Source organism: Denticeps clupeoides, chromosome 6 (assembly GCF_900700375.1).
Source record: "Denticeps clupeoides chromosome 6, fDenClu1.1, whole genome shotgun sequence".
Taxonomy (NCBI): Eukaryota; Metazoa; Chordata; class Actinopteri; order Clupeiformes; family Denticipitidae; genus Denticeps; species Denticeps clupeoides.
The window spans coordinates 16579481-16605623 of NC_041712.1; the positions used below are offsets into that span (position 1 = coordinate 16579481).

The window sequence follows — 26143 nt, forward strand, 5'->3', positions numbered from 1 at the left end:
CTGCTAACTGAGCAACAAACTCCATTACATGTCGCTAGATCCCTACGATTTCCAGAGTATGCTCGATTGCACAGATTGTCAGTGTTTCAGATTTTGTGTTTTTGATTTATAACCTAATAACCCTCCAGCATCAGTGCTTTGAGGCGATGTTGCAGCCCATCTCTGGCATTAAAACCATGTCTTTGGTTACCCTTTCCAGCCAGCTTGGTGAGGATGTGACAAAGAAACAAATGCCAAGCTAGGATTTAAGGCTGCGCATCTCCATGCACTGGTCATGCATAGAAACACGTTTCATGTGTTTGCATTGAGATGATGGTTGAAGGTCCGCTGGCCTGCAGACACTGGGACTCGTGCAAATTTATTTCCATTTCTTTTGTGACCTTTGGAGGTTCACTATTGTACTCTGGATCTAACCGGGCTTTAGAGCAAATGGAAGTAAACCCCCTTTTTTTTTTTTTTTTTGCCCTCTGCCCATTCTTGACTCCAGGGCAACTTTTCTTCAGTCACTCATCAGAATTAAATAACACTTGTATGTTTCTATTTAAAATAAAACAATTGTACAAATGTATATACATATTTCTTTTAGGGTAAAATTTTTACAGCAGTTTAACATTTATATGGCCTTGTAAATAGGATATGATATGTGCACATCCACGATTTCTTTCCTTTTTGCTTCCCTATGTTTTTGTTCGCTGTTTGGACTAAACACTGTGTCACTGTTTTATGTTAATTATTGCCGTGCATTTTCCTGTTCAGAAAAAAACAAACATTATTTGCTGTATTATACACTTCTTTGTCTGACTTCAGTGTTGTCCTAGTTGAGTGAGATTCTGTTGTGTACGAAACAGACTTGTACATTCGTCAGTGGATATTGTTCACCTGATTGCAGTGCTCTGAAGAAATTGAACTGGATATGCAGTTGACTTTAAGGCATTACCATTGCAGTTGCTGTTTCCTATAGGACCGTAAAAACCCATTTTATCAGAGATGTCTTTTGAATCAGAGGTATTTCTGTACTGTTAAAGCTGTTGTTTGTATGTTGTACTTTTTAATATATATAAATATATAGGTGTATCAAAGGAGACAGCAGTTCAGCAGATGCAGAACAATATAATTCAGTTTCAAATAACCCGGAAGAGATTGTCAAAACGTCTACATGAAAATATATTATGAGGCAATAGGATAATTATACTTTTAAAGGTACTCATGAGTTTAAATGATCCAATCTTGTAATAACTTGTAATTTAAACATTTTTGTGAAGTGAGTATTACTGGTAACTAATGAATTTTCTCAGTCTGTTGCAAATATTCTTTGTACTTTATTGTATTGAGAATAAAATGTATATGATTACCCTTGAATTTACTCTTTTTATAACAAAAACTCTCTCTTAGGCACTTTGCATTTTAGACCGGTTAACCAGTACCTTGCTTTTTAAATCCATATGTTACATTTAAGTCATACATGAACAGTCTGAACATGGCATATGAAAGGTATATATATAAATAAACTACAGTATACTAGTATATATTGTCAAATCACTCAATTGAGTTTTGGTGTGTACATGCTTTTTTTTTGTATTTATTTTTATTACCAATCTTAATATTATTAATTTGAACCGCCCCTGGAGTGCCATCTAGTGGACATAACATTTCAGTAAATCAATTTGCATATGAAAGTGATATTACGTTCTGAACTGTAACCAAAAATAAGAAAAGCGTGTGTGATATATATATATATATATATATATATATATATATTCAGATTGTGCGGTCGCTGTTTATTTAATTGTAATTTTTTTCATTTGACAAACATAATCCTTTATTAGTCCCACAAGTGGGAATTTTACTTTTTCTAAAAATTATTCTTACTTTTTTAACATTGTTCACATTAGCTGAAGCATTACTAAAACCTTTACGCCGAGTCTAGGCTGTATTTTTATGGCCTCGCCTCCCAAAAGGTTCTGAAGCTTAATGAGGTTGTTTGAATTCGGCCTGTGGTTGCTGCTTAGAAGACTGTTAATCTTTCTTGTATATCTGAAATCTCCTCTCTCCTTGACCTCTTTTGGCGATTTGGGGCAGGACTGCGCCTCATTTTGTGTCTATGGCAACCAATACGATATCGGGTTCTGCCATGAACCTGTTCGATTCGGCGTAACTGCTCGTGTCCCGTTACAAACGACATCCGCGACCACGGCACACGACGGCAGGGGGACGAGCGCGTCCTTTTATTCCCCGTTCATCCCTTAACCCCGCCCACCTACTCTCCCATTGGCCGGATCGCGGCTCCGTTTCCAGCTCCGCCACTTGCCCGCGATGTGGGGAGGTGAGGCGGCCCGCCTGGCCCTAATCGCCGGAGAAGAAGGGGAAAAGTCGCGTTTAGTCCCGCCACGCGAGCCGAATCGGACGCTTCAACGCCGTGACAGTCCGAAGACGCGCTCCGTCGCAGCGAGGCCGCCAACCAGACGCGCTGTCCCGGCGCCGCTCGCCAGGTAGGCGCCGTCTCCGGAGGTCGGCAGGTGTTGGTATCGTCCGGTGATCGTTAACCGAGTTTCGGTCACCCGCGGTCCGCGGTAGCGGGGCGCTTCCGAACCGAGAAACGAGATCCCATAAACGTACTTATTTATCCCGAATTCAGCCTGCAGTCGTTCAGAATAAACAACTTTTTTTTCCGGGTCCATCCTTATATTCCCTTCGTGCTTGTAACTCTGCAAGCTGTCTTTGTTGTGAAAAATGCTGACATTTATAATGATACAGAAGTACAACCACAATGTTCATACTGTTATTACTAACTCATCGTTATCACGCTCTTAGAAAATTATTTTTTAGAATATATATATATATATATATATATATATATATATATATATATATATATATATAGGGATTTAATTTACGTACTGTTTCTGAAGGTTTAATTTACGTACTGTAAATTACGTACTGATGAGTCACGTGATGCAGTAGTGGCAGTTACGTGAAAGATATTACTACGTAAGAGCATGTGGGGAAATTACGGTTGGATTTCCTTTCTCGCAAATAATACGATATCTTAATGCTCGTGTTCTGGTTGGCTAATAAATTTGTTCGCATGTGGCTTTTGGATAGCGATGCGTATGTTTAATTTAGAGCAGAAGACGACTTTATTGTTTCGCAGAAACCCAACCCTGGGCCTTTGTCATTGGTGCTGAAACCCAATAGCTCATGTGGTGTGAACTGCCCTCCCGTACCCTGCCTACATAGCAGGGGCAGGGTAAGAAAACTGCCCCCTGGGCCTGTCTGTCAGTGTAGTATCTGCATTTGATACTGTTTCGCACATCATCATCATCATCCTCATCATCATGCACAGCCGCTCCACTGCTTTATTTACCCTCCTGCTGCCTGTATACAAAAAAAAAGCTGAGTCGTGTTTGCAGGTACACAGATGACATTGCTTTAAAAAACCTGTAGTATTGTGATCCGCAACTACATTTACATTTCCAGCATTTATCAGACGCCCTTATCCAGAGCACTTACAGTCAGTAGTTACAGGGACAGTCCCCCCCTGGAGCAACTTAGGGTTAAGTGTCTTGCTCAGGGACACAATGGTAGTAAGTGGGATTTGAACCTGGGTCTTCTGGTTCGTAGGAGAGTGTGTTACCCACTAGGCTACTACCAAACTTATGTAACCATTGTGCAAGTTCCGTCTGGAATCATGGGTCAGTGGTGGCCTAGCCACTTAAGGAAGCGGCCCCGTAATCAGAAGGTTGCTGGTTCGAATCCCGAACCGCGAAAACGCCACTGAGCAAAGTACCGTCCCCATACACTGCTCCCCGGCCGCCAAGGTTGAGGACACTGTGTCACCGTGTGCCGTGCTGTGTATCACAATGACAATCACTTCACTTTCACGTAGATAGACAGTGTATCTGAAATCACTGCAAATTTAATATTAGAGTATGAATTCCACCCATGTCGGTCTTTCAGCCCCAGCATCCAGACGCCGCCGGTCGTCTATGGTGGCTTGTTGCTGGGGAAAAATGAAACGTCCAGCTTTTGTGACACACAGAAATGCCTAAAATTGCTAAGAAATTTCGCCCCCCTCCCTTTTTTGCCCATTTTTAATAATGTGGGTATGCTAACAGGATGCCAGCCAGTATCACACAACCTTTCAGGCGCTGCGGAATAGCAGAAGCCAAGTGCTGTAAATGTCACCTCTCGTTTGATCTGGTCTGTTTGGTGGCATTATTTTTTGACTGACAACTCTAATTACAGTAGTCTGCACCCTGCCTTCATACATAAGCTGTGGCGCGTTAAAAGGTGCATTGATTCACTGAAGGATGTGGGACGCTTTGTCCTTTAAACATCCCATCTGAATTAAGCAGATAGTTCCCTGAATTTCAGGTTTGGTTGGTAGCCGCAAAAAAACGTGACTTTATTTTATTTTTTTTTTTCCAACTCTCCTCAGTGGGTTCTTGAGTCCACAGTGGAATTGTTGTCCCTAATTGTCTTAAGCATCACATTAAGCTTTAGAAATGGCACATGTGAGGAGCTTGACCGGTTGAGGAATTCCAGGCAGCATCATGCAAGCGTGTTTTGATGATGATTGGCTGTGATCAGCACAGTGGGAGGGACCTGCAGAATGTGTTAAGAGAGATTTGGAGCGGTTGGGAAATCTGCGGCTTGGATGTTCGGAATTCCGCCCTGGCTCAGTTTTAACGGCCTGCGCATAACCGTTTGTGTGGTGCCTTCTTAAGCTTCCCGTATTAATGCATGTATTAGATGGTTATTGGATTATTGGTTACTGTGAAAAGGCTTTTATTGTAAAGAATCGGGTGACATCAATTCGTCATATTCATCTGGGAGAGGACTTGCCTTAGTAAGTGTTAATATTTATTGGAAATACTGTAAGGGTCTGTGATTAATAATATGTTCTATTAGTTATCTATGCACGGTACACCTCGTGCCACCCCCCTGCTGTCGATTTGGACATTGGCATCGCGAGCGGATGCGTTCTCCTGTTCCCATCAATAAATAATTTAGGCTCACGCATGTGAAGCCGCGGCTTCTGTCGGCATAAACTCTTTTAACTATTGCACATGTCATCTGACCTGCAGCTTCTTGCGTGCTCGGTTATAGCCGTGCTTGCTGCTGTTACGCTGGCCGCTCAGTTGGCTCTGGATCCAGGGGAAAGCATTACTTTAATAAAGGTTACTCTTTTTTATTTTCTGCAGCATTCAAGCCCAAAGATGGCTCAAACCGTACTCAACATTCTATAGCTTTATGCCTGAATACCATAGTATGATGGCCCGGTATTTTTACGCAGTAGCTCCTTACTGAGGCCCGTCCGCTTGGATCTGCTCACGTCCGACTCACTTTATCTGCCCTTTTATACCGAGACGCAGGATGATAGGAACATTTGAGTACATTTATGGCCCAGACAGAGGCACAGTGGCCGTGCCAGGGGGTGCATTTTCATATGCCCTGATGAGAAAGTGTGTGTGACGGCCTGTCACGGAGGATTAAGACTGTTGTCCCGAGACAGAATGGGTTGTCACATTAGCTCGTGAATGTAGTTTAATGACATGAATAAGACTATAAGATATTACATAATTACTGTACAGTTATGGCTACTATTTGGTCATCCGAGGAGGTTATCCACGGGTTCATTATAGGGTTTGAGCTGTTTGATAGCATCACCGTTAATGAGAAATAATCATGACATGCCATTTTGTCAGTAATACCCACCTTTATTACCACAATTCTTATGGAATTTGAGTTTTTGTAATATTTCCCCTTCTGGTCCTTGCGGTTCTTTGAGTTTCTTGTTCACTCACGATAATTCCCGAATTCCAGGTTACAAAGTTCAGGGAGCGTGGGACTGTAGCAGTAGCGTTGGGGTGAAGTTTAATCTCTTGTGTGTTTTTCTCTCTCTCTCGCTCTCGCTCAGACAGCAAACATATAATATGTTTCAAATAAAGACACTTAACCTATGGGTGCTACTAACCTAGTGGGTAACACATTCGCCTATGAACCAGAAGACCACAAAATCACAGGTTCAGACCCCACTAATCCTGAGTGTCTCCATGGGGACTGTCCCTGTAACTACTGATTGTAAGTCGCTCTGGATGAGGGCGTCTGATAAATGCCGTAAATGTAAATGAAATATGCCCCCGTCAGACCTAATAATGATCATTAGAATAGTTTTAAAAATTGCACCATTATCTGGAACAATCCAGCAGATGAAACCTTCCCTCAGAGGAGGCTGCTGCACATAGTGAAAGCTGTTATTTGAGTTGGAGGTGGGGACTGCTTGCTGGAGTTTTTAGCTCTCAAATTCTTGTAAGGCTTTAGACCCTGATATCATATCTGGGGGGCAAACACTGCGGTAAATACAAGTGGTACATGATCATAACAAAATTCCAGAAATATAAAGACTAACTTGTCTGCAGCTCTGTATTAAACATCAACAATAACGCTGACCTGGACAAAAGATGCATGAAGTGTCGTATATCAGTGACCATGCATACTACAATAACACATTTCCCCATGATTTTTGCAGGATTACTTTTAGGGATTTTTCATGACTGGCACTGGACCATAGTTGCCATATTCCAGGTAACTTCCCAAACTCAGGGCAGTTAGTATTGCGCTAATTATGTTAAACATTCAAATAAAATAGTCTTGAAACCCAAATCTTTGTACTGGTGAATCACTGTGTGCTATTTGAAACGATGTAGTTATGTAGATCCCCAAGGTCCAAAAATAGAGTACATTATATGCGATTGGCATACAGAGTTCAAACTTCAAAAGCTTCATGTAACAAACTTGTGTGCGACTTGTGTGCAATCAAACTTGTGTGCGATGGACTGTAGTAGACACAGGATATATCCGGACTGAGGGACAATGCCTCTAACACAGGGTGTGCAGTGGTTTGCAAGTCAAATCGGAAAGCAAATCTCCCTCAGCTTTTTCCTGTTTCTTTTTGTTCTTCTGCAGGCCATGAATTTTATTATTTAAGTTTTTTTTTGTTTTGTTTTTTTGCAGAATGCTGTTGTTATATTAGGACACAATGCTTATCAAGCACACGGGTTTCCTTGCTTGGTTTGCATAATATAACTAATGAAGTGAATTCTTCATTCCTAGTCCTGGTCCTTTGCTGGCCTCCATCAAATATAATCCTACTTGTGGATACAGCTCTGGAAAAAAGAAACCAGTGCTTTTCTGTTTTTAATGAAGCCATGATGAGCTGATGATTAGATGATCAGCTAAAACAAATCTCGCCAAACAAGGAAAGGTTGGAAAACCTCCCCTGAGCAGTAAACCTTCTTGTGTCATCTTAGTATAAAGTGAAGTGATTGTCACATGTGATACACCGCAGCACAGCACATGGTGCACATAGTGAAATGTGTCCTCTGCATTTAACCCATCACCCTGGGTGAGCAGTGGGCAGCCATGACAGGCACCCGGGGAGCAGTGTGTGGGGACGGTGCTTTGCTCAGTGGCACCTCGCGGATCGGGATTCGAACCGGCAACCTTCTGGGGCCGCTTCCTTAACCGCTAGACCACTAGTATTACTATTATATTAATTAACAATGGTAATTAATTGTTTAGTTAGCTGTTGATATTTTGCTAATTGAAGATTCATTTGTACAATCCTGTCCACTCAGTGTGGGAGAAAACGAGGGTAAAATAGTCTTCCAGAGCTTTATATGACAGAATGTGAACAGGACCACATGGTCATGGCTTTCTAAGCAGCACTATGAAAAAAAACAACCCAAAACTGTTCCGTGAACAATGGGCTCAACTCAAAGCTAATTTAGGCCAGCTATAGTTTTTAGACTATATATTTAATATATTTTAAAGTGCAAAAGTTTCATTAAGCATTTGGTTAATGATAATCCCAGACCTGCTGACAGTTAACACTGATGCTTTGCTCATTCTGCACAAATTGTCCTCTTGAGTCTGATTTGTCCATAATCCTGAGAAAAGATTTGGGATGGATGGACGGATGACCAGTTTGGAAGTATAGCGAGACACGGGGGGGAAAAAAATATGTGCTTTTCACTAAAGTGAGACGAGGGATGGAGAACAGGCACAGCTTTTAATTCCAGTGGATGGTGTGTCACGCACCTAAAATGCAATTTGTTGTTGCCATTTAATGCAGTAAATGCAGTTTTATGACCCAGACAAGTGTCTGTTTTACCAGGGTCTGGGAGAGGTAATACGAGCGCTGAGCCTGTTGACCTGCCCTCAGGTCACGTTACTTGAAAACTGGCTCAGGTAGAATTGCCTGTTCTCCTCAGCTTACTTTTCGTTTGAAACAGACAGAGGAAAGTTGCAACAGGGCACATTTGCCTTCATTAGGCTCTTTGAGCAGTTACATTTCTCTTTTTTTTTTTTTGGCCTGTGTAATGTGCTGCTCCATATTATGTAAGATGAAATCAAGCTTTTTTGAAGTAACACGAGAAGTATGTGAAATAAAAGAAACAGCAGTGCAAATCATATGCTCCTCTTTGACCCTGCTACCCGAGGAGGATCAGATGATAGGAAATTATAGGAGATAATAAGTCTGCTAGGAAAAGCATGACATAATACTGTCTGTAGCAACGATATTTGCTTTACCCTAGGGAGCTTATCATGCACATTCCTTTTCCTGAGTAATTGCCAATGTCCAGGGACCTGCACAAGCGATAAGGATTTGAGGCTCAGAGGGAAAAGCCGGCGGAGTTGAAGGCACAGAATTACCCTCTCTCATCAAATCGAGGCGAGAATATGTACTCGTGGTCTCTGCCACCATGTTGCGGACACCTTTCACGAGCTGTTGCAATTTCATATCATTTAAATGGTATGTTGTGTACGCCTACTTTTATGATATGTTAGTTCGCATAAATTGGAACCAGCAACGTACAAAAACGTTTTACTGTTCTCCCGGTAAGTTCATTTGTGTTTAAGTAATGAAGAGATTGCCATTTATCTCTTTCACTGAACAAACCTGTACTGGACACATCTGAGAAGAAATGCAATTAGAAGTGAAGAAAACCCTTTATAACGTGACCTAATGTGGCGCTTTGCTTTTAAAAGCACTGCAGGCCAGACCTTCATTCGTGTGAAGGTGTGAATGATTTGTTCATGAGGCAAGGCTTTTTTTTTTTCATCCATAAAGGGTTTTGAAGATAACGCCTTGCCAAAGTGCAGACTTATGAAAGCGTTCACCTCTTTTCTTAGCTCAGAACAAAGCCTAATTGTACAGCCTAAAACCTAATTTCCATCCAGAAATACACCAAAGAACTGTGCGGTTCTCCACAGTTCTCTTTGTTGCTAGATGATGCCCTTCCACACGGTCTACAAATGAACAGTTCGTCTCCATCCACGGGTATACTACTGTGCCATTCCTGAGGGAAATAAGCCGCTGACTTGCAGTGAGAGGAGTGTGTGGGTAGAGGACCACTAGATCTGACCGTGGCCCGTGTTCGAATCTCAGGTGTCCGTCCATAATACAGAATGGAAGTATGTCAGTTCCTTCCTGCTCATCCTCTACCACAGACCATGGCTCTTTTATGCTTCATGACCCATTTCTGGAAACGTGCTGTGTCACCTCGCTGTCGGCTGAGGTAAAGTCTGTTGCTGTCGCCCGTGATTTTATCACGAGCGAGCTCCTCAGAGAGATCGGACAAAAGGTGGCCAAAGATTTTTATCGCGTGACCCAGTTTTGTATCACTTCTGTCCCACTAGCTCCATTATGCTCCAAATGTTATTTCAGCATTTTCAGTCAATTTTAACTGTACTTTAAGATACCAGTCTTTTGAAATTAAACAGTGGGTGAGATTAAACACTTTTTATATATTTATAATTTGATATTGTGTTGTATCTGAATGTCGTACCTTAGTAAACAGTTGTATGCTGTAAACTGTAATGGTAAATCTGATCGGCTGCTCATATATTACTTTCACACCCTTCACAGAATCTCAGTAGATTACCTGAGATGCTTATTACACTAACATCGGAGTTATTTACTCCACTTATGTGAATGAAAGTGAGTGAAACTGACAATTAAGTTATTTAAGACAAAAAGGTTCAAAAGCAGTGCTGCTTTAAAACATTCTTTTTTTGTAATAACAAAAATCGTGCTAAAAAACTGAATTTGTGGGATATGATGTCACCCAGCCCTAGTAACACAGGCATATGTGCTGCTTAAAAATGGATCAGGCTGGCACTGGTCCACATATGCACAGGACACACTAGTTAATTATCTGTCAAGCACAGCACCATCAAATGCCAAAACCCTTTCAGTTCCTCTTATGCATGGCCTGCCACAGTGGTTTAAGTTAGTTAATTATTGTCTTCTAAAACTTTTTTTTTATCATCAAGATTAAATGCCTAATAACTACTACATTTCTGAGCTGGACACAACTGCTGCTTCAGTCTATGGGTGACTCCTTCCCTCTTTTTTTTTTTTTGCTGTGAAAAATTTTAATGAAAGCCCCTTGCCGGGTAACACATTTTCTTGAATGTTGGCGAAGAGCAGCGTTTCCTCTATGGGATTGTTTGAACCGCCTCACTACGGAGACGGAATTCTGAGCCAGAGCAAGCATTGTCTCTTTCAGTGTACATAAGCTCCTAGTTTCCTTCCTTTCTGTTTTCTCTCTCTCTCTCTTTGTGAGCCTTTGTGTTCTGCATTTCTGCTACTTGCAATCTTGCGAGATTGCAAAAGCGATTTGTACATTTCAGACCACTAACTACAATACACTCTGACGTTGATTTGGTATAGTTTATCAACTTATTATGAATCAAAAAATTATAGGGAATTCAGATGGGCGATAGTCTGCTGTATGTCTTGGAATGACAACAGAACAGAAGAGTTGACTTGATGGTACAGGAAGTTTTGGCCCAGTTCTGCTATGTGGTTCTCACCAATGAGCCATAACACTTTGACTAATGTTGTGTCGGTCCCACTACCTCTTAAGGTGTGTTGTGGTGTCTGGCACCATGCTGCAAGTTCTTGTGAATTGTGGTGCCTTCATGGATTGTACATCCCACAGATGCTTGTTATTGACTGACATCTGGAGAAGTCAACACCTCAAACACAAAGCAGCCACAAATTTCTGGTCCTTGTCACCTGTTTTTTATGCTTGCAAACATCAACTTCTTGAACAAAATGTTCACTTGTTTCCTAATATATCCCACCCATTGTCATTGTACTGAGATAATGAATCTTCTCCCACTTCATAGTTTGCACGACTCCTCAGTGGGTGGCCACTTACAATCGGGCAAAGAAACGAAACAGTACTGCAACGTTTGTCTCATTAGCAAATGTGACCCTTGGTGACGTCCGTGTCTGCTATGAAGTACAATGCATTGACGTTCTATGAGATTAGGTGGGCAGGAAGCACATGGAGGTCACTCTGGTGAAAAACACCATAACTCACACAGTACTGGAAATCACACAGGCATCTCTGTGCGGCACAGAGTAAATCGGCTTACTTCATGCCATTGTGAGAGAGGTCACTGTGCACCTCTCTCCATACCAGAAGAATATTTTTATTGCCACGGTGCCTTCTGGAAATGGTGTTTGAAGTGAGAGGTGAGTGAGATGTTCGAAGCTATTCAGAATATTTAGGAAATAATTTGTTCAGTAGTCACAAATCTTTCTGACCCTGTCTGCAGCCTTGGATGTCTGACGTGCAAGTAACTTCTGACTGCCAGCTGATCTCTGTTTCCACAAAGAAAGGCTCCATATTCCTAAAAAATGACACATAAAATCCAAAGGACCAGACAATCTTTTTCTCTCTCGGTCACAGGTCACCAAGTAAATACAGCAAAATAAGTTGAGTAGAACATCACTTCAATTTCCATAAGGATCTACACAGGAAAAATAGAATAACATACATTTTATTAAAAATAAAATGTATAAAGCTGGGAAGCATACATGGCTGAAACAAGCATCTGTACATGAGTCCGAATAAAATGCTGCTATTTATGAAGATCATCTTAGATACTTTGCCATGCCGTTGTTTATCAGGAGTGATATGTGTAAAAAAAATAATTCATTTAGATATTTATTGTTTAATTTATATACCCTATGCTATATGGACAGCATATTTTTCCCAGTACTGACTTGTAATAATGTAGTGGTCCTTCACAGAAAGATGAAGGTGGCATTAGGCTGCTTAAAATGTTAGTCTGGATTGGGGGGGACTACCCTATACATCCTTGGATGATATGGCGCCTCTTAAACGAGCCAACCCAATCCCAGCTCTCCCTTTTTCCTGGCTGTCCTCCATGTGGAGAGAACTCTGGGAATGAATGGCACCCCGGCCTTGTGTCTTTCTGTCTTTGAAGCCAGCCTGGAATGTGAGGTCCTCCCCCCACTCCCATTCAGACGGCATCATCAGAAGTGAAATATTCCCTCTGCTGTGTCTGAGGCATACGTCAGAGCCGCAAAGACCCGGCCTCTCAGCACGGCGTGGGTAACATTAGCAGTCCTGCTGCGGCCTGCAAATGACAGGTCCAATTCTTGCGCTCAAATAGAGAGAAATGGAGTTCCTAACGAGAGGGAGTGGGTTTCCTTGGAGTGAATGCAACGCAGCAGTTGTGGTAAGGGATCATTTAACCCACCCCACTAACACACACACACACCATGCTAGATCATTTGATTAGATGCATAAAAGTGCGCTTCTTCATGCGGATAAACTGGATGCTCTTGTTTCTGTCCATGCTAACGCTGGATATGAAGTTTCCCTCCCCTCTGGCCTCCATCTCTGCACTGCTTGTCACTTCCACTTCAGCGCTGCACTGTATTTGTGTGTGAGCTTGCTGAAATCCTTTGAGTGGTAATTTCTGAACTCCCACGTGTCCTGTGTGAACACGTGTGAAAGTTTAATTCGTTTTTTTCCTTCTGTCATGGGTTTTTCAAGTGCATTTGAGATAACAGTTTAGAAACCTTCATGGCTTTATGCATCCATCAAAAACTAAGTACGTGAAAATATACTATTTACACTATATATACAGTCAGGTCCATAAATATTGGGACATCGACACAATGTTAAAATGTTAAAAACGAACAAGATGTGCTTTAACTGCATACTGTCAGCTTTTATTTGAGGGTATTTACATCCAAATCAGGTGAACTGTGTAGGAATTACAACAGTTTGCATATGTGCCTCCTACTTGTTAAGGGACCAAAAGTAATGGGACAGAATAAGAACCATAAATCAAACTTAAACATTTCAATACTTGGTTGCAAATCCTTTGCAGTCAATTACAGCCTGGAGTCTGGAACACATAGACATCACCAGACGTTGGGTTTCATCCCTGGTGATGCTCTGCCAGGCCTCTACTGCAACAGTCTTCAGTTCCTGCTTGTTCCTGGGGCATTTTCCCTTCAGTTTTGTCTTCAGCAAGTGAAATGCATGCTCAATCGGATTCAGGTCAGGTGATTGCCATTGCAAAACAGTCCACTTCTTTCCCTTCAAAAACTCTTTGGTTGCTTTTGCAGTATGCTTTGGGTCATTATCCATCTGCACTGTGAAGCGCTGTCCAATGAGTTCTGAGGCATTTGGCTGAATGTGAGCAGATAATATTGCCTGAAACACTTCAGAATTCATCGTGCTGCTTGTGTCAGCAGTCACATCATCAATAAATACAAGAGAACCAGTTCCACTGGCAGCCATACATGCCCACGCCATGACATTTCCAGCACCGTGCTTCACTGATGAGGTGGTATGAGGTGGATTATGAACAGTTCCTTTCCGTCTCCATAGTCTTCTCTTCCCATCACTCTGGTACAAATTGATCTTGGTCTCATCTGTCTATAGGATGTTGTTCCAGAACTGTGAAGGCTTTTTAGATGTTGTTTGGCAAACTCTAATCTGGCCTTCCTGTTTTTGGGGCTCACCAATGGTTTACATCTTGTGGTGAACCCTCTGTATTCACACTGGTGGAGTCTTCTCTTGATTGGTGACTTTGACACAGATACACCTACCTCCTGGAGAGTGTTCTTGATCTGGCCAACTGTTGTGAAGGGTGTTTTCTTCACCAGGGAAAGGATTCTTCTGTCATCCGCCACAGTTGCTTTCCGTGGTCTTCCGGGTCTTTTAGTGTTGCTGAGCTCATCGGTGCGTTCCTTCTTTTTGAGAATGTTCCAAACTGTTGTTTTGGCCACACCTAATGTTTTTGCTATCTCTCTGATATGTTTCTTTTGTTTTTTCAGCCTAATGATGGCTTACTTCACTGATAGTGATAGCTCTTTGGATCTCATCTTGACATTCCAAACGCAAATAGCACACTTGAAATGAACTCTGGACCTTTTATCTGCTCATTGTAATTGGGATAATGAGGGAATAACACACACCTGGCCATGGAACAGCTGAGAAGCCAATTGTCCCATTACTTTTGGTCCCTTAACAAGTGGGAGGCACATACAGGGAGTGCAGAATTATTAGGCAAGTTGTATTTTTGAGGAATTATTTTATTATTGAACAACAACGATGTTCTCAATGACCCCCAAAAACTCATTAATATCAAAGCTGAATGTTTTTGGAAGTAGTTTTTAGTTTGTTTTTATTTTTAGCTGTTTTAGGGGGATATCTGTGTGTGCAGGTGACTATTACTGTGCATAAATATATACCCATTTCAATAATTTATTTTTACCAGTGAAACCAAAATAACATCTCCACATTCACAAATATACATTTCTCACATTCAAAAACAAAACAAAAACAAATCAGCGACCAATATAGCCACCTTTCTTTGCAAGGACACTCAAAGGCCTGCCATCCATGGATTCTGTCAGTGTTTTGATCTGGCAAAGAGGTGTACTGTTTTCCCTCCTTGTAAATCTCACATTTGATGATGGAACACAGGTTCTCAATGGGGTTCAGATCAGGTGAACAAGGAGGCCCTGTCATTAGTTTTTCTTCTTTTATACCCTTTCTTGCCAGCCACACTGTGGAGTACTTGGACGCGTGTGATGGAGCATTGTCCTGCATGAAAATCATGTTTTTCTTGAAGGATGCAGACTTGAGCTTGACTCCATCCTCAACCCGAAAAGGCCCCACAAGCTCATCTTTGATGATACCAGCCCAAACCAGTACTCCACCTCCACCTTGCTGGCGTCTGAGTCGGACTGGAGCGCTCTGCCCTTTACCAATCCATCCATCTGGCCCATCAAGACTCACTCTCATTTCATCAGTCCATAAAACCTTGAGATATTTCTTGGCCCAGTCTTGACGTTTCAGCATGTGTGTCTTGTTCAGTGGTGGTCGTCTTTCAGCCTTTCTTACCTTGGCCATGTCTCTGAGTATTGCACACCTTGTGCTTTTGGGCACTCAAGTGACGTTGCAGCTCTGAAATATGGCCAAACTGGTGGCAAGTGGCATCTTGGCAGCTGCACGCTTGACTTTTCTCAGTTCATGGGCAGTTATTTTGCGCCTTGGTTTTTCCACACGCTTCTTGCGACCTGTTGACTATTTTGAATGAAACGCTTGATTGTTCGATGATCACGCTTCAGAAGCTTTGCAATTTTAAGAGTGCTGCATCCCTCTGCAAGATATCTCACTATTTTTGACTTTTCTGAGCCTGTCAAGTCCTTCTTTTGACCCATTTTGCCAAAGGAAAGGAAGTTGCCTAATAATTATGCACACCTGATATAGGGTGTTGATGTCATTAGACCACACCCCTTCTCATTACAGAGATGCACATCACCTAATATGCTTAATTGGTAGTAGGCTTTCGAGCCTATACAGCTTGGAGTAAGACAACATGCATGAAGAGGATGATGTGGACAAAATACTCATTTGCCTAATAATTCTGCACTCCCTGTATGCAAACTGTTGAAATTCCTACACCGTTCACCTGATTTGGATGTAAATACCCTCAAACTGATAGTCTGCAGTTAAAGCACATCTTGTTCGTTTAATTTGATATCCACTGTGGTGGTGTATAGAGCCAAAAATGTTAACGTTGTGTCGATGTCCCAATATTTATGGACCTGACTGTATACTACCATTCAAAAATTTCGGTTTGCTAATGCACCAGACACTCCACTAGGCCATATTTTTGTACTTAGACCATTGCAAATAGTCTAATAATCAATTGTCCCTTTTTAAGTGTCAGATTTGCATTATTTTTTGTAATGCTCAAAACAAGTGGATGAACAAGAAAACATTACAGGTGAAGTGCCTTCGGTGATCTACTAGACAAAACCTTTTTTGCTTTTTAATTGTTTTTGTCATTTGTCACATACTATCCATTTATTGCCCATACTGCCCATTTCATATCCCCAAACAACGTTTCAGAGGGATTTAAATCAGAGCGATGACTAGGCCATTCCAGAAGCTTCAGTTGCTCCTGTTTGAGCCATTCCTTTGCTTCTGTGCTTATGATCATTATCCTACTGAAAGGTCCACCACCGGGTTTAACTTCATCTTTCTGACATCGCCCCACATTATATTTGGGTCCTACTTGATCTCTAGAATTTATGCTGTCTAGTTTTGACACATCTCTATATATCTGATATAATATTCTTCTCCAGGAAGTTGGCTTGTGTACTCTTATTTATCTTTATTTCCAGTGTCTTTATGATAGCAGAAGTCTTTATGATGGCAGTCATCGACATTTATTGAAGGCCTTTATATTTATATCCAAATTTAGCATCACCATATGCAGGAGATTTTTAACAATTGCACCTAATCTGATCTGTATGGATTTATATCTGTCTGAAATGTGTGTATTTACTTTCCCAAGTACTTCACAATTATTTTAGCAAAGTGAAACTTTTTTTTTTTGAGTGCTGGAATATATCACCTGCTGAATAACCATTATCCACTGCCACATGTGTGTGTTGGTTGTTACAAGATAACTATGATATAATGATTACATAAGCACTCATTTAGATAATTTTTTTTTCTCCACTCATAGTTTCCGTGAGATACTTAGGTGAACATGGATGTGATTGCAGGGTGAAACTGGAAAAAATTATGGAAATGTATTACAGTTGTTACTGTAATATAAACATATTCCAACATATCCCATTTTCTATAAAATAAACACTATAATACTATAGTATATTTATATTCTATAAATATACTAAAGCTTTTTTAATAATATAAACTGCAGGAATTTTATAAAAACTGCTGGTGAAAAATGACATACTATCCATTGTCATATTTTGCCACTGTTTACCCTATAGCAAGTTTAGTGTTTCTAGCTGGAAGGCTGCAGGCTGCATGCCAGCATCATGCATACCCTGTGTTTTTAAAGTCCTTGATATGTACCATTACTGCTGGCTACTGCTGATTTGATTCAGATTTCCATAGTTGTAGCCCATATCTACATTTCCCAGAATGGCAAAGTCAGCCATTACCATTAAATCCAATGAAATGTGAAGTAAATACATTGTCTGTCAAGGAATAGGCTGTTTTAGGTGGACTGTAGATGTGCTGGAAGCAGGAAAAGTGGCCAAGCCTAAGGATGTGATTATATTTGCAAGAACACCTCCAAAATGGCAGGTCTTGCGGGGTTACTGTAATACAGACTGCTGAAAATCTTCATGCGGGACAGGATGGAGGGGTGTCCAAACACACAGGAGCTACAGGTGAGCCAGGGTGCCCATCCTGACCACTGTTCACAAGTGTGTACACTAAGCAAAGGAGTCAGAACTACATCATGGAAGAAGGTGACATGGTCTGATGAAAGACCATTTCTTTTTCAGTCATGTCATGTCTATAACTTATAATGATCCCACAATTTCAGTATATCAATATTTATCATGGAACGTGGGAAATAACATAATATGAACTAGTACACATTGAGTCATTCAACAAATCAAGTAAGTTGTCAAACTTAAGGTTAATTGAAAAAGAATCCTTAACCACTAATCCATTAAGCATAATCACATGATTAATCCTAAAATATTTCTCAAATGTCGACATGGAATTCCAAACATTTTTGATCACCTTCACATTGACCTTAAAGACCTCATTAAAGAGACAAATTCCTTGTTTGTTTTTATGAAACTACACTTGTGTTTTTCATTTCTGTCTATATCTTAAAATAAAAAAAAACAAACATATTAACGATCATAAAGTATGTATTGCATGGTTTCCTTCTCTGCACTAAATTGACCGTGAAACCTTAAACGGCGATTTGTGTTTTCGTATCATTGCACTACAGCACAGTTGGCCAAGCCTTGAACTGATGTGTTTTGACACGTTTGTCTGAAGGGAGGGAACTTGTTTAACCTGAACAAAATATCAGCATTTCAGCAAACCAGAAAAGTGTGCAGTCCTTACGGACACTTCAAATGAACACTGATAACGTTTTCGCTGACAGCCCGTTTGATCTTCGGATCAACTTTGGGTGTTATTCCTCCAGTTGATACGCAGTATTAGGAAAGTAACACAAACATGTTGTTATTTTAGGTCAACACACCCTGAGGACCCAATACCATTATGCTCCAGTTGTGTGATTAGTATCAGCAAAGACTTTCCCTTGCTGTTCATATTCACGGTACAGGGAAATACGTTTTTTTTTTCTTCACCCTAATGTTGTCATGTTTTCTTTTTGCACAGGAGCTGGCCTTCTGAATAAAACATTAAAGGATATGAGAAGAAACGCCCAAAGAGCCTGAAAAATAACCCGTTTTCACAAAAGCCACCACTTTCAGCTTGAGCTCCCCACATGGATCATGGATTCCTTCAACTTTCACTTTGAGAGGATGAGCAACCTGGATCTGCATCCTCTTAGTCTTCCCATCAGCCGTTTATCGCCAGCTAAATCCGCCAGCAGCACAGATCAGTTCTTGCACCACCACAGTAAAGGTGACTCTGCATACAGCTCGTTCTCAGGGGGTTCCAGTGCCCCAGAATATTCTTCATTATTCCCGGAAGACCTGCATCAACACAGCAATCACTATGCAGATCTTAAGTATGTGAAGGCTGTGTACAACCCTAACATTCTCAAATCAAGTTCTAAAAGCATGGACCACTTGTACCATTCCATGGAGGGCATTGCTCAACAATATAGACAAGAAGACACCAACGGTTGCCATGGTAGCCAAGAGCCACTTCCTCCATCATCTTTTCCATCCCCTCCACCGCCACTTCCTGTCCGCCTCGATAGCTTTGTCACAACCAAGAACCTGGAGAACAGCCGGACACGCCAGAGTCCAGAAGGTCAGCTGGCAGACAGGTCACACCAGAGGTCCCAGACAGCTAATCCTGATGTCCCTTGTACCAAATCTGATCCAGGCTATGCCCACAGGGTCTCCCAGCATTACCAGAGGAACTCAGCAAACCGAGACATTCTAGCCCAGGCTGTGGAGCAACAAAAGTCAGCAAACAACCTAAGCCGATTGCCCCCAATGTGCCAGAGTCAAGTAGAACACCCAAAACAACCCGGGCTTGGCAGTGACCAGAGAGAGAGAGAGCTGAAGCAGGCAAGCTCGACCAGTGATTCCTCTTATCCAGAACAGCATTGCAGCTCTAACTCCAGGCATGGGCCTCAGAACACAGTCAGTGGGAGCATTCAGCACAAAGGCCAGTTTTATTTTGTGACTGGTGTGCGCCCATCAGCTGAATCAGCGAATGCCAGACAAGCTCCGTGCTCTGGCAAAGCCTCGGTGGAACCTTACAGGCATGTAGAGGAGAGGTCCCACACTACCGCGGAGAATCTGTTCAAGACCCGCCATAGGCGTAGGAGCTATGACGACCTGTGTGAGAGAGAGGTGTTGTATTCAAGGAGCTTGGACAAGGAACACTCAAGTCACAGTCCAGACCAAGTCTTATCATATTTAGAAAATGCTGAGCCTAGTCAGAGGCTGATAGGGAGGGAGAGTGGCAGACATCACACCTCCAGCCACCCTTTCTTCTACTGTGGACCTAAGGACTTGCTTCCTCCATACTCACACACCGAGAGTCAGCCAACTCCTATGGCGATGGACCAATCTATGGTCCCTAATAATGAGGAGCAGGGGAATAAAGGCAGACGGCAACCCTTGGGAGACGTCCCCAGTGAGAAGATCAACAAGGAAACTACTCCGCTTCTATACCACCTCACAAGTGCCAACAGATTGGCAATGATGAACAAAATTGAAAATGAAAGTAGTTCTGATGTTGGCTGTCATGGTTCAGAGGGGAACGGTGGACCCTTGTGTCAACCTGAAAAAGACATGCTCAGGTGTATGGACGAGAAGTGTCTAAACAAAAGTAGCAACAGCTCTTTAGATAATTCAAGTAAAAGACCTGTGGATGAGAAACCAGAGGAGGGCCCATACCCTTGCAACACACTGGATGACTCCTACAAAAAATACTACAGGGAGAAGATTAAGGATGCCCAGTCCAAGGTACTAAGGGAAACATCATTCAAGAGGAAAGACCTGCAGCTCTCCTGGCCACACAGGTTTAAAGAGCAACCTGTGCATCATCCTTCAATCCTGTCCCCTGTGGTCTCTTCCTCTCAGGACACTATTTTCACAGCAGACAAACCCAGTCACCTACCACCTCAGGCTACAGCCACAGGAAATACAAATGAGAAGAGAGAAACTGAAGTTCACAGAGAGAGCCATCAATCATCTGAGAAGGATAAAGTGAAGGATTCTGATCAAGAGAAAGAGAAGTGTAGTGAGCAAGAGACCACAAGGTCACCTAAAGTAGCCAAGCCTCAAGTGGCACGCATTGGAAGCAGGAAGAGATTGTCCCATGATCAGAAGAAGATGTGCTTCTCTGAACCCGAAAAACTACACCGGCTGGCAGATGGACCAACACACAAGTCATCTCACTCGCTAGGTAACGAGCTGGAGAGCCAGCTTTTAGTAGAAGAGTCGGGCAAGCAGTCCCTGGGTGCCCAAGGGAAGCTGGTTGAATCCAGGTGTCGCACTCTGTCTGCCTCCAGTGTTTCTAAAAACACACTGAAGCATATCCAGCACAAAGCTCTGTTGGAGTACATTGAACGTAAAATGGGCCACAAGAACGCAGAGCCCCAGCAGCCTTGTTCCCAAGTTCCCAAACAAAGGCACTCAACTGCAGACAGGCCTTCAGACTGGGGTCCTAGGCCCTACTCGGGTAATGCAGGTCCCAAGAAGAAGCTGAACAGGCCTCTCTCTGCTGGACGCATTCTGGATTCCATCTCAAGCTCCATTCGGCATGCCCAGTTCAGCTCCTCTGAACATGGTGAACATTCTCAGCCATGCAGCTGGAAGGAGTTGCCTTCATCTCCTGGGAAATCAGCCTCTGCTGAAAGTCTCCTGGACCAGCAGGAACAGTCCAAGTTCATACATGCTCGTTCCACCTCAACACCCCATCCCTTCCAGGTTTGTTTTTTTTTCCTTCCCAAAGGATATTGATTTAATAATGAGTAGAGAGCAAACACTCATACCTCTGAACACTGGACCTATCAGAATACTTCATACTCATATATATGCTATCTTGTCTTATATTTTGGGTCTTTTGTATATTCTTTTTTGTAGATCTCAAGTGACTTTAGTGTTTCTAAAGATGCTCCAAGGTGAGAGATTTCTGATTCACAATACAAACTGCTATATGTTTTTCCGTTTTGTGCATTGCACAATTAATAAAATACTCACAAATGATATCACACATTAACATTAAAGCCACGCTGTCTAATTTCAGAATAATTACGTGACTCAAACCCTTTGTTTGTACAGCACCACAGACAGGAATAAAAACCAGTCTGTTAAGGAACGTCTAAGGTTTATGGAGCAGCGAGGGAAGTCAATGGAGGAGCTGGGTGTGTCAAAGGTCAGCCACCCTTCATCTCTGAGTAAGAGCTCTGAGCAACTGGATATGCTTCACAACAGGATGCCCAACCCCAACATCCACCCTCACCAGAGCAGATTCTTGTTCAAGGTACAAACTCAGCCTCTCCAGAGGTTCATCAGGCACAGAAAACTATCTGGCGAGGCTGTCCTGACTAGGAGCGGGTACTGGGAACCTCCCCATCACAGACGTGGAATATCTGTCTCTGAGTGCGCATCTGGCACTGCTTACTCTACTTCATCCAGCTCTGGCTCTCCTCGCATGGACTCTCCCAGTGACATCCCTCACCCATTCAGCTCGGAGTCTTGTGCTCCAGAATCTAATCTTGCAAATACATCAGAGGAGACAACCTCTAGGTACATGCTGTTATGTCTGCTTTTATCTATGCAAAATAATTTCTACCTAGTTCTGAAAAGAAAATTCATGCACCAGACAGCTGCTTTACAATTTTTTTCTTGCTTATGTTATCTGTATTCACTCACAGCTTAAAATTTATTGGTTTTATTCTGGGTTTCTATTTTAGCAAATCTCAGACTGAGTCTTTAATTCAGACCTTCGTGAAGGACTCTTCGGCAGAAAACCAACTTGTCGTGCCTTCATCCGAGTCCATCCATGAGGTGGCCCTTAGCCTTGGGGTGACAACTGATCCTACCCTGTGGCCTTCCTTACCCGAGGGTGAGAGGGTAGGAGAAGACAATCAGTCATGTCCTAATGACTGTAGTGACCCAGAGGAAACTCTGAATCATATTCCTTCTGCTCAGTGTGCTCAACAATCAGCTTCCGTCCAGAGTGTTCAGTCTGATGAGGCTGAGACGTCGAACGAGGAGCCAGGAGAAGACAAAGCTTATGAAATGGAAGACAAGCACAAAAGCAATGTAGAAGCAGCAGAAGCTGATGATGAGGGACCAGAATCAAGTACTGACATTGATCCATCACAGTGGGCCACTCTTGTGGAAGATTTGGTCGCGATGGACAAATCACTGGTTCACGTGCTGTGTCCGGTGACAAATCGCAAGACGGCGCTGATGCTCATGGAGCAGCTACTGTCAGAAGATACGCTTCTAATGGAAGAGCACTACAGGAAACGGCAGGAGGAGACAGCCAGCATCCTGGACCAGCCAACAGGAAGGTAATCACTACAGCCATGATATGGAAGAGTTGCACAAGCACAGATCCTGTCCGGGCCTTTTATTGGTGTTTAGTTTATCACACATCACCTGGTGCCTTCACAGCTGTGCATATTTGCAATGAGTTTCGATCTCCCAGGAGCGTCAGTATAAAGTGCTATATTTGTAAGGCATATTAGGTAGATAAACATCATACTAGAGAAGTGGTGTTACATGAACTGGTTTCGTTATCCTTTATAATTCATCGTTTAACTTTTCTTTACTCATGTTCTTAAGCACTGAAGATGATGAAGGCCATTCTAGCTGTGCCTTGCCTTCTAACAGTTTGGATAGCGGTTCGGAATGTGCACAAACAGTTAACCAAAGAATTACCGGAGGTGACATTACAGAGAAAAAGGTAAATACGGCAATTTCATTTTTAAGAGTAGTAGATATTTTTTATAATTGTATTGATTTGAATTTTTTGAATGCTTTGCCTTCACAGAGGCAGTTGATTACATTGATTGAAGCTCATCTGAAAGACCTGGAGGAGCAGAAGTCCTTGTTGCAGCAGGAAGAGCTGGAGAACGGGGTGCGGGGAGGTGCAATGGACGCCCTGGTGAAAGAGCGCTGTTTGCCCATGGAGCATGAGCGCTATGCGCTCTTCATCGGAGACCTGGAGCGTGTGGTCAGCCTACTTCTTTGCCTCTCTGCGCGCCTCGCCCGTGTGCAGAATGCCCTCACCGTGGTGGACGAGCACACAGACAGCGAGGAGAAGGTGAGGAGCGAGAAGATATGCACTGGTGTTACCCTCTGAAAACGGCACCAGCATTTTCCCACGTAATTTGTTTGCTCTTGTACAAATCTAGTACAAGAAATACGAGGCGGCAATTCAAACAGGAACTACCACTATTCATGACATGTACAGTACACATGCTGATCCAAAACAAACCCAGCTTTAAATAGGGAGTCAATGAGTCTTCTCCCTAATTCCCTGATGTCTGTCATCTCAAACTTTAAGCCATTTTGGCATGTGTAGTAAGTAGACCGCTTGAATTAGATTGCACGTCACGCCTCTACACAGTGGAAGCAACATTATCTTTGGTCCAAACTGCCCTTTTTTTTTTTGTTGAGCTGCGCAATCAGCAGTGTTTCTGTCAACAGTGAGTCATCGAAACTGCAGGTCAGTTTCGGCAAACTGAACCTTGTTCACACTGCCCCCTAGTGGCAGAAATCTGAGCACACTCAATTAAGACCACTTTACACACTGCCAAAAGCAGAAAAAAAAACATTGTTTTTCCTTACATAATGTACAAAAACTACTCCGAGATGTGCCAAAGCCCACAAAGCATGACAAGCACTTGCTTAATGAAATTAAGCTAATGAGGCAGAGTTTTTCTATCTAAACGATTGCGCAGTGAAATAAGCAACGCTGTTGTGTTGCGTCACCTAAACGCTAATCCGTTCTTTTCTCTTTTTTGGACGGCAGCAATCTTTGGACAACCGCCACCGTCTCTTGTGCAAGCAGAGGGACGACGCCAAAGACCTGAAAGATAATTTGGACAAACGGGAGCGCATGGTCTCCAGCTTTCTGTCCAAGTACCTGACCGAGGCCGAGCTGCAGGGCTACCGGCGTTTCGTCCAGACCAAGGCCTCGCTCCTCATTCGTCAGAAGGACCTGGAGGAGAGGGAGCGGCTGGGCGAGGAGCAGAGGGATGCGCTGGTCAACAGTTTGCCCCCATAATTGAGAATTTTTTTTTTTTAGCAGGAAGTCGGAATCGTGTAGCGTTTTAATTTTTTTGGAGTATTGTTCAGTATGCACTGTGTGCCTGCTCATGCTTATGATGAGTAGCTCAGCCATCCTCTGTCGAAGACAAGTTAAAGAAACTAGAGCAGCAGGTGCTTTGAGCATGTAGCCTTGTGAGCTTTAATTTTATTCAATTTCAGTAATAATTAAAACTTGATTAATTTTACACATTTCAGAAAACATTGTATCAACACACACTGTTTGACCATTAATTTTTCTAACATATTAGACAATTATGACGATACTTATTTTTTACTGCAGGCCTTAGATACTTTCCACATTGTAAATATTATTTAATAAATATATTATTCTGACGTAAGTATTCCCAATCACAACATAAGGCAAAAGTCTTCATTGTACTATATCAGATCATTTCAGCAAAAAAAAAAGGGCCACCCTGGTGGCACTGCAACGCTCTACTATTACTGTACTGTTGCTTGTTTCTCTACCTCTGGCACTTAAACCCCTGTTTGTGGGTTTTAAAAGGATAATTATATATAATTATGGAATTATTGCAAATGCCAGTAGATGGCTGGTGAATTAGTTATATATCATTGATGGTTCTGTTTCTTATTTTTCAATCCACCATCAGGTCTTCATAATTGCAAAAGCTTTTGAAGATTTTCATCACACTTACGTAAATATTAACAAACAGGACTATATGAAGGGTGTTACTAATTACATGTGAAGGGATTTGTAACCACCTTCTGTTGAGTAATGAATCATGTTTACTTTTGTTTTCATTAATTTATACTGATTACTCCAATCTTCATAAGAAAAGTGGCCTTTTAAGTTAATTCCTTCTTTGGTATGTATAGAACTTGCTGTATATTTAGGATTATACGATCCTATTAATTCTCTGTAGCCTTGATTCAGTGCCTTGACTTGGCTGCCCATGCATATTACTATGTATGTTATGGAATTCCAGGAATGTTTTTTTTGTTCCTAACTCTAAAGCAAGCTTTTTACTGAATAGTGAACAGTCAAATACATCCTTAAAATACTTTTCATCCAAACATTTCTCTTGAACTTTATGACCATTGGCACTTCAAATTGGCTCAATGCATGGATGTTTTGTGTTTGCCTTCGCATCAAATGTCAAGTGAGCCAATAGTGAGGAATACCAGCAGAGCATCACATCATTATTTTTCTCTACTGTGCACGTTGTGCAACACAATGTGTGTCATAAAAAAATTTAAAAAAGAAAATCGGTGAATTGAGCTGTCTTAGTGCTGTGTCTTGGAGTGGAGGCTTTGATTGGGTTATGTCACCAAACTTACGTTTGCAGATGGTTGCGAAATGTCTAATGCTGTTATACATCCGAGTAAGCCTGTGCTTGGAGTGTTTGGCATTATAACTGCAGTCTGCACTATTTTTGCTTTTACTGTGTTTTTGTGCGCTGTTTTTCTTGTTTGATGACTGGAAACATGGAATTGCATTGTTGTTGTAATAATGTGAATAAATAACACATTTCCCATCTGTCC

At 42.0% G+C, this 26143-nt stretch overlaps 1 protein-coding gene across 2 annotated transcripts; it reads left to right on the top strand.

The window, feature by feature from the left end:
- Positions 1–2303: 2303 nt before the first annotated feature.
- Positions 2304–26142, top strand: shroom1 (shroom family member 1). Of its 2 annotated transcripts, XM_028982687.1 has the most exons (9): positions 2304–2489; positions 18543–21280; positions 21437–21474; positions 21635–22102; positions 22270–22429; positions 22508–22875; positions 23150–23270; positions 23358–23630; positions 24342–26142. In XM_028982687.1, the coding sequence occupies exons 2-9, from the start codon at positions 18659–18661 to the stop codon at positions 24594–24596; spliced, it is 4305 nt and encodes a 1434-aa protein (XP_028838520.1). In that variant the 5' UTR covers positions 2304–2489; positions 18543–18658; the 3' UTR covers positions 24597–26142. The 2 variants fall into 2 exon arrangements, with proteins under 2 accessions (XP_028838520.1, XP_028838519.1); XM_028982686.1 differs by having other exon boundaries at positions 22270–22875.
- The last annotated feature ends 1 nt before the right edge of the window (position 26143 follows it).